This window comes from Arachis stenosperma, chromosome 6 (assembly GCF_014773155.1).
Source record: "Arachis stenosperma cultivar V10309 chromosome 6, arast.V10309.gnm1.PFL2, whole genome shotgun sequence".
Classification (NCBI taxonomy): Eukaryota; Viridiplantae; Streptophyta; class Magnoliopsida; order Fabales; family Fabaceae; genus Arachis; species Arachis stenosperma.
Genome location: NC_080382.1, coordinates 136,493,946 through 136,503,381, shown reverse-complemented (window position 1 = coordinate 136,503,381; position 9,436 = coordinate 136,493,946). Strand labels below are relative to the sequence as shown.

Here is a 9,436-nt window from a genome sequence, read left to right as displayed (position 1 = left end):
AAATGGGCATTATGGAACTTATCAAATGAAAAATAAAAACAATAAAATAAAAGGTAAATATTCTTTCTCATCTCATGTCATCTAACATCTATTCCAAAGAAAAAGCGTCTTTTTACAATTGGGAAATTCTAAATTAAATTTAATTATTTAAATAATAAATTTAAATAATTTTTGTTATTAGTTTAAGCAATTTTGATATATTAACAAGCCATTATTTATTTTTTCCTCTGCTGTGAGCATGTTGATCCTTTTTTTTAATACTCTTCTGCCAAAATCTGAAATCTGAATGTATTTTTATTTTTTTCTTTGGAGTATCTTTTATTTTTTACTTATATATTTTTTATTTTTTTTAAGTTGTATTTGTTTATAGAGATAGAATATTGATACAGAAATACAAAATCGTATTTGACAGAAAAGACATAGATAGAGACAATATGTCCAAAAACACTGAATTAATATATTTTGTGTTTATCCTGACATGAAGGACATAAAAATACTAACAAAGAACACAACTTATTTTTCATTTTTTCTTTCATTATTTTTGTTAATTTTTCATAATTATAGTTTTTATTATTATATTTTTCATCTGAAATTTGTTGAATGAAAAAAAGAGCATAAATTGGATTTTTATAATTTGTTCTAGTTTATCACCAAACAGGATATAAGAACACAAAATTTTATGTCTCTGTCATTTATGTCTTATTCTTAGTGTCTTGTCTTGTCCTGTTCTCAGAAACAAATGCAACCTTAACTGACATTCATGGACCAAACAAATTTTCTACCTGATTCTCTGCTCCAACAGCAACAGTCGCATTATTTAAAGCAGATTTCTCTCCTTTTTTGGAAGTATTCTTTGAGATTTTAATGTCCAGATTCTGATTTTGTATGATTAATTACTCTTTCCTATTTTGTTGATTCTTACTATTAATGGTTTCTGACTTTGCTCCTTTCCCTTTTTAACATTTGTCACTAAACCTCCATCTCCACCGACCGCTGTCGCTGCCGCTGCCACTGTGGGTCTGTCACCTGGTGATTCTGATATTGATCAAGCTTGTGACCGTATCTCCCGCACTTAAAACAGATTTGGTGAAGGTCCTCGTATTCGATGTAAAATTCTTTGTCTAAAGCTGAGAAAGAGGGCACTAACGTGTTCCTTAGATCAATCTCGACGCAAATATGAGCAAATTTTCTTCTAGAGTGGATGGAGGTTAATTTGTCAACCTTAAGCATCGTATCCAAAGATTTTTCAACTTTCCAGAACAAATATTTGTTGTACAACTCTATTGACAAATTAGGAATGCGCACCCACACAACAATTTTCTGCACTTGTGTCTCCATTGGCATAAAGAGACGTCTCCATCTTTGCACAAGAAGATAGTAATCCACGATCATTCATGGCCTCTCAAACAATGCATGATCACAGTCTTCTTGACTTCCGAAGCTCACGAGAAAGAAGTTTCCTACTAGATCCATGACTCGGATAAAGCCTTTCTTAGCCCACTGCGCCCATCGGTTTATAGTTTGGAGATTAATTAGTGTTTCAAGAAGCTTGACAATCATAGAGAGCTTCCATGGTTGACACCATTTTTCATATTTTTCTAGAGACACTTCAGTATTAGGCTTTGGATTGAAAGAGTCTGATTCTCCTTATTCATATCCATGGAGTCGAATTCACTGATATAGTCTTCTACCACAAGTTCAACAATTTTATCCGGATTTAATTTTTCAAATTCATTATTAACTACCATGTCACGATATGATTTGTTCGGCTGTTGGCCAGTTTGCAGGACAATGGTATCCCTAATATGCTGATTGGTTATAGGAGCTTCATCTGACTCCATCTCTGTTTCTGTAGATTTGTTCTTTATGTCTTTCATAGATCTTCATACTAATTAGCCTCATTCATCTTTACTTTTGTTGTGTTTCTGGTGATGAAATCTTCTTTTTTTCGACAATCTTTTATTGGTTTCAATAGATTGATTTTCGGTGTTTATAAAGAAAAAAAAAAGAATATATTTTTTTTTTGTCTTTAAACCTTTGGTCCTCCTGTAAATAAAAAAGTAATTATTTATATAAAAATATTATTTATATATTAAAATTAATTATTATATAATTATATATAAATACATATTTTATTTAATTTATTTTTAATATATATTTTATATTTTAATATATATTTTATATTAATAACTAATTTTAGTATATAATTTTAATATATTATTTATAAAGACAGCTTAAATTAGTAACATAAACTATTTGCATAAATTATTTAGATGATTTTTGAATTATAAAAAGATGTTTTATCACTTAAAAAGAAATAATAAAAATTATTATTTTTAATTATTAATTTAATTTTTTATTTTAATAATTTAATAATATATTTATTTTATATTTTTAAATATTAATAATTAATTAATGATTAAAAATAATAAATTTTCATGGTAGTTGGATTTTTTTGTCACTTGAACAAAAGGTCAGACAGCAAAGGAGTATTTAATAAAATAAAATACAATATAATATTGAGGTCCATAATAACTCTTTGTTTCACACATACATATGCATTGATATGTGCATCATTCATGATTCATCATCAAACGTAGTCGTTCTCAGCAACACGGTCCAAAAAGTCAGTGCAGCGAAAACGGACGATCCGAAGAAGAATACTGAATACCCTTTTTCATTTCTCTCTCTCTCTCTCTCTCTCTCTCTAGAATAATCTTCTTCTTCTACCATTTCTCACTAATAACTCATCAGTAAGACAAACCTCGTTTTCTACATTTCACCATTTTTCTCTTCAATTCACTCTCACAACCTTTTCTCTCTTCAGTAAATATAACGCTTTATTATTTTTATTTTCTTATTATTTTTCACTCTCTTGTTTTTGTATTTTATGTACTCGGCGATCTTCAGGATCAGCTTGATCTTAATATAAATGGGAATCTTCTAGAACAAAACCCAGGTATCCCTTGTCTTTTTGTTCCAAATGCTGTTTTAATTTTTTATTTTTTTTTCTGATTTAAAATTCGTTAACTTTCTTATTTTTTGGGTCTCGGTTTAGCTAAATCTCTTGACAATTCTCATGTGATCATTTTCTTTTTTGTCGTTCCCGTTTTGGTTTCAGAGGAAAAAAAGAAATTGAAGACCTGAAACTCTGACAGGTGAAAATAAAGAATAAATAAAAAAAGATAAAACTCTTTTTTTTTTATTCCTCTCCCCAGTTTTTTGTTGTTTCTGTTATTGGATTATGGCTGTTGCTGAGAATGCCGGGGCCAAAATCGGTGCTTCAAGTGAAGATTTGGAAAAAAGTGTAGTGTCATCTGACTCAAATGCCCCAAACGAAGAACTGGAGAAACCGAAACCCCGAAATGGTTCTGTTGGAAACGGTGTAGAGACCGATCAGAATCTCAATGGTGTTGATGGCGTTGCAGCCACTGTCTCAGTCCCTAACGGCAATCACAAACCCCAAATGGGTCAGATGCAAAATGGTTTGGACACAAACGGTGGTGGTGTCCAGGGGCAGCAGGTTGTGGCGAACAATGGCGGCGGCGGAGGTGGTTTTAAGATGGGCCATCAGATAGGTAATGGAGTGATGAATGGAGGAGAGGACGGCGAGAGCTTCAAACGCGAAATGAGGGATTTGGCTGAGCTCTTGTCAAAGTTGAACCCTATGGCTGAGGAGTTTGTGCCCTCTTCACTTGCAAAGAATCATGGGTACTTGCCCGGAGCTGGAGGGTTCGGTTTCCCTAACAATTTGCTACTTCCTGCAAATTTTGGCAATGCTAATGGACAGCCTAATAGAAGGGTATGAATAGAATTTTGGTTGTTTTGTAATGTTTCTTTAGAACATTATATTGGTTATGAAACTATGCTTCTAGCATAGAGGTTTGTTTCACTATGGTTTATTAAGATACTAACATGTTGCAGAGAAAGAATGGCTACAATAACCAGGGGAAGCAAAGAGCAAATCATAAAATAGAAATGGAGAGACGGGAAGAGATGATTAGGAGGACTGTTTATGTCTCCGATATTGATCAACAAGTGAGATTAGAACTCTATTTGTCTTGTGGATTCTCTTGTTTTAATTAGCTTGCGATGATTGTCGGGTGAGGGTGGTTGTTTTATGGCTTTGTTTTACCCGTTGTTTGTAATTAGGTCACTGAAGAGCAACTGGCAGCTCTCTTTCTTAACTGTGGCCAGGTAAATTTTTGTTTTGTATAATGTGTTTTTTCATTCGCGATAATGGAGGACCATGCTAGTGAACTCGTTTTTCATTGTGTGAAGGTTGTTGATTGCCGTGTATGCGGGGATCCAAATTCTATTCTTCGTTTTGCCTTCATTGAGTTTACGGATGAAGGTAAAACATAATTGACAAATATGTTTGCTTCATATGGTGCAAATATAGACATTTCACTGTACTTAACTGTCCTATTCCCACAGATGGTGCAAGAGCTGCTTTGAACTTGTCTGGCACCATGCTTGGATATTACCCGGTGAGAGTGCTGCCATCTAAAACTGCCATTGCACCTGTTAATCCGTCATATTTGCCCAGGGTAAGTTTTTCGTTGAAATGACTAACACGTGATATTTAGATTGCCATTTAAAGCTATTGAAGATATTGAGAGTCATGTGAAGATGATCGAATGAGCTAACAATCTCTCCTTTTCTATATTGGATTTGTAATGGTTTTATACTTTTCAGTCTGAAGATGAAAGGGAGATGTGCTCAAGAACTATTTATTGCACAAATATTGACAAAAAGGTAGTTTAAGGTTTAACCTTGTCTTATTATCTTGATAAGAACAATTAATCAGTCTTTTTCATGTCTGGCTTTAAATGTGGCTCATAATTCTTGAATTTTCTATTCTTGTTATTAATGCAGGTTACTCAAGCTGACGTTAAACTCTTCTTTGAATCTCTTTGTGGAGAGGTTTGTACTTTGTAGATTTTCACCGCAACATGCTTATTTGTTTTTGGTTCAATTATCTTATGATTTATATGATTTTGGTATATTTATCTAGGTTCAACGCTTGAGGCTTCTTGGGGATTACCATCATTCGACTCGAATTGCATTTGTCGAGTTCACAATAGTAATTACTCATTTACTTCTTGATTTCTATGTTTTACATTTTATTCAAATTATAACTCTTAACATTGAAAGTTGTTGGCTTTGCATTTATCATAGTGGAATGCTACCCTTTTTTCTCTCTTTCCCTAAAATTGGATTCTCTTTGTGCTGCAATATTTGATATCTCCTGTCGTGATTTCTTTGCCAAAATTTCTTTTTTCTCAAAATAATCATTTTTCCAGCATATGAATGACTAAAATGACTTAACATTGCTTTTATATGTATATATATGAATATGATACATGATAACCTTAACATTATAAGACTTGAATTACTTACACCACTCAGTAAATTTATATCAAATATATTTTTTGTCAATCCAATTTTTGAAGTAGAATTATCTATCATGTACCTTTTTTGTCAAAAAATGGAAAACCGGTTTTTTTTTTTTTGGGGGGGGGGGGGGGGGCTAGCTCTTGGTTTTTGTATGTTTTGAAATATATATTGTCTTGATACATAATAAATGTATTGAACAATATCATATTGATATAATTTTTGTTGGCACTCTTTTGACAGTTAATGTGAAACTTTATGAGAATGATCAATATGATGTAAACTTCGATTCAATAGTAGATTTCATGAGAAGCACATAAAGTTATTTATTGGTGCAACTTTGTTACAATTTTCTACATATTATCTGTAATCTAGGCTTACAGACTTTGTCAATTGCTTGTTTGTGACCGCTTGCTTTTCTATACGTGTGATAGAGATTGAAAATTAGACCTTTGATGTCCATGCAGTCGACATAAGTAGTGGTGTAACTGTGTAAGGTGTCATTAGAGCTACCACAGAATAGAAGAGAGATTGGGAGTTGGCGAAATTAATAATGTGCTATGCAAAAGGTTTCAAGAGGTATAGATGGTCTGGTCTGTCACTGGCATTTCCCTTATTCTAAGATAACAAATAGATAAGCATAGTGTTGCTTTATTACTCATTATACTGTGTTTACTGTGCTTCAGTATGATGCTTTGGTGAAATTTAACTTTGGGCCATGAAAGAATGGTGCCAATTAGCCTTACTTCACAAGAATCTGTTTTAAAGGATGAACCAATTTGAGCAGACAGATTTCATGGAAGTGTGGTCTGCATAAAGTTTATTTTATGAATAGGCTTATATTTAAGTCTTGTTGTTTTGCTTAGTCAGGGCTGATCTTTAGTTGCTTGCATATTGGTTCGATATTGTTGCTTGCCCAATGAGGTGTTTTTTGGTTTCATCCCTATCTTGTTTCTACAATGATCAAAATTTTTCTTCTTGCACCATAATAATTTAAATGCATTAAAGCTCCCACTCATCAAAATGGTTCTTCTCTTACCTTTCTCTTTAGGTTCCTTTTATCATCTAGGCTTTGTACGGCTCAACTTACATTTTTTCCCCCCACGTATGATGCATCTATGGAGTTGGATTTTGTTTCTCGCTTGGGTGTTCTTGGCCTATTTGTCCCTAGTCAATGTAGTATGTGCATAAAGATTGTAAGCTTTATATCACTGATATTGTTTAAATGTAAGTATATAACATCATTTATGTGCTTCAGTCTAAGTGTCTAACAATTGAAATTTTCTGGACAAGTGATTCATGGCATGGTATTGCAGTCTCTATGATGAAGTGATGTAGAGTACAATCTTTGTTGTCTCTAATTCTTATAAATAAGAAAGATAAATTTCAGCACAAGATAAGGATGCCTATACATTGTCCACTCTTGAATCCTAAAGGGTTCTTATTTGAGGGAACATGTTAACACATAGTCATTTATATTTCTCTGTCAAATACCTTCAGCCTTTTGAAAAGAAATTTATGGCTGAAATTATCACTTGATTTGCTTTTCTATTTCTTGGTTTAAATAGTTCCATGTTGTAGTTTAGGGAAGCACCAGTTGTGAAAAAGGTGGTCAAATTTTGCCTTGATTGGAATCTCAATGATGCCAGTAGATTAGTTCAGGGTAATCCAATAGCTAGAGGTAGAGAAAAACTCATCAAAACTATAGATGAAACTAATAAAGAAGATAGGTTTTTATAATGGTTTGAATGTGGACACAAGCAATATTTGATCAATGTAATTCGTCTCATCCAGTGGCACAATGCTTAGGTGTTGTTATTGTAGTAGTATTTCCATGTCGTTGCGGCTAAAAATTAACACCTTTCTTTCAAATACGGATTGTTATTTGACTGTCTAAAGATTGTCCGTCATTTTTGCAGGCTGAAAGTGCAATTGCTGCTCTGAACTGTAGTGGTGTGATTTTGGGTACGCTGCCGATAAGGTTCGATTAACAGACTTCTCTTAATTTTAGCCATGTCCATAAACTCTTGATCTCCCTTCATATTACTTAAACTTTTTTTATGTTTAATATGCAGGGTAAGTCCATCGAAGACACCAGTCCGTTCTCGTGCACCTCGTGGCTCAGTGCACTGACTCATCACTCATCATTCCATGTCTTTTGGTGTTCATTGCTGCTCAGATATCTTTACATATATACATACAACAAATATTTCCTAAGGTACCTGTGGCGATTAGTTGTGGTTAAAGTCCGGCGTTATGCTATCCTTGTTTCCTGCTTGGGAGTTATGGATATTGTGTTTAGTTCGTAGAGTTGGATGGGGCCTCAAGAGGATCTTAATGGCTTAATTTATGACAATGTGACTGTTTATCTCGAAATGAGACACTTTTGTTGTTCGAAGTTCCTCGCGCACTGGAATTTCTTGAAAAAGAAACTAGTTACAAGGCTTTGTTCCTCGTTAGCTGTTAATGTGGTTACCACAATCTTTTTTTGAGTTTTTTTTTTTAAATTTCATTTCTTTCCTGTATGCTAGTGTTTTACCCCTTTGTCTACATTAAATTAGTTAATTAGCTTATCCCTCTGTTGGTTGCTTTCCTATATTGCATGGCATTTCATGCCTCTACTTGGATAGATGTTACCAATAGAAATCAGTCAAAGTGGTAGGTTAATAAGAAGTTTCAACTTCGAGTTTCAGAAATGGAAAAACGTTGTGTTTGGAGACGCCTACCTGGCTACCCCTTCATAGGACTTCGTTCAAGTAGTCGGGTTGGGTTAGTCAGGTTCTTATAACCTGGATATTTGATAGTTCAATTGGGGACTAAACGAAAAGATAGATTGTCTCTTTTTTGTGTTGAAACCTTGGGATTTATCACACCTCTCACCATAGGACAGAGGCATATAGTTTACAAGATAAGTTATTCTTCTATCACTACTTTTATAAGCAGTGCTATTTGTTATGAACGATTTAGTGGAAACCATGTATGGCATAAGTGTGCATAATTGAGTTGTTGAAAGTTGCAGTAATAATGGGTTGAGCAGTAAATGAAACCTATTGCCTCATTAGACCTAGTTGGGATTGTGAGGTTTCATACCAAAGTCAAATTGTGTTATTTGACTTATTTCTACATGTCTAGCTCATGCGTTTCTTTCGGATACGCTAGGATGCATTTGATAATAGAGATAGAAAGATAGAAAATTTGTGTCTCTTCTATGCAGCGTTTAGAGAAGTACATTTGTATCCCAGGATCCTAAGATGTATAATTGTCTTGAAATTTAAACACATTTTCTTAATCTATCTATCTATCCATGTGTCTTTGTTTTTATGTGTTTGAAGTTTAGGGATTAGGATGTATTACAATGAAAAAACTTGTACAAATGAAGCCATGGAGTTAAAATTACATAGAACACCACCACACAACAGCAAATACAACTGCCACAACTTCCACCACCACCATCACCAGAGAACATCGAATACAGTTGCATCTGTAATTGCCATTATCACGGTCACTGCCACCATCACTACACAACAGGAAAAAAAATCCTAAATTTATAAAATGAAAGAAATATAAATTTAGAAAAGGAAAAGATAGAAGAGAGAAGATAAGTTGGGCACCAATATTGCCATTATAAGTGCATTGTTCAGAGGGAGCAGTGGGATTATGCTGTGTGTGGTTCAAGAGGGCGTGGCCACCAACAATCCTGCGTAGGGTTAGGAGGGTGGATGTGTTGGAGGCGAGATCGGTGTCGGAAATAATGGTGGAGGAGAACAAGAGGAGTGTGGACAGAAACATGTTCATCAATTTTTAGATGGGGATTTGTTTATGGCATTGGAGTTGTGTTTGGGGTGGCAATGGCATTGGATTTGTTTATGGCATTTGTTTGGGGATGGAAAAGGATAAAAGTGAAAATAAATTTCGACTAATATTTAACTAACAAAATTGACAAAAGGATAAAATTAAAGGTAAACTTACGTACAGCTATTTTTAAATAAAATTGAAAACTAAAAATTATTAGATATAAAAAGAGTATTTATATTAAAAT

At 33.6% G+C, this 9,436-nt stretch overlaps 1 protein-coding gene across 3 annotated transcripts; it reads left to right on the top strand.

The window, feature by feature from the left end:
• Positions 1 to 2,547: 2,547 nt before the first annotated feature.
• Positions 2,548 to 7,970, top strand: LOC130935042 (polyadenylate-binding protein-interacting protein 12-like). Of its 3 annotated transcripts, none has more exons than XM_057864587.1 (12): positions 2,548 to 2,753; positions 2,911 to 2,959; positions 3,122 to 3,802; positions 3,925 to 4,038; positions 4,153 to 4,197; positions 4,282 to 4,354; positions 4,438 to 4,550; positions 4,699 to 4,758; positions 4,879 to 4,926; positions 5,018 to 5,086; positions 7,317 to 7,378; positions 7,473 to 7,970. In XM_057864587.1, the coding sequence occupies exons 3-12, from the start codon at positions 3,245 to 3,247 to the stop codon at positions 7,528 to 7,530; spliced, it is 1,200 nt and encodes a 399-aa protein (XP_057720570.1). In that variant the 5' UTR covers positions 2,548 to 2,753; positions 2,911 to 2,959; positions 3,122 to 3,244; the 3' UTR covers positions 7,531 to 7,970. The 3 variants fall into 3 exon arrangements, 2 of the variants coding, with proteins under 2 accessions (XP_057720570.1, XP_057720569.1); XR_009067785.1 differs by adding an exon at positions 6,449 to 6,624 and having other exon boundaries at positions 2,594 to 2,959; XM_057864586.1 differs by having other exon boundaries at positions 2,596 to 2,959.
• Positions 7,971 to 9,436: the final 1,466 nt, after the last annotated feature.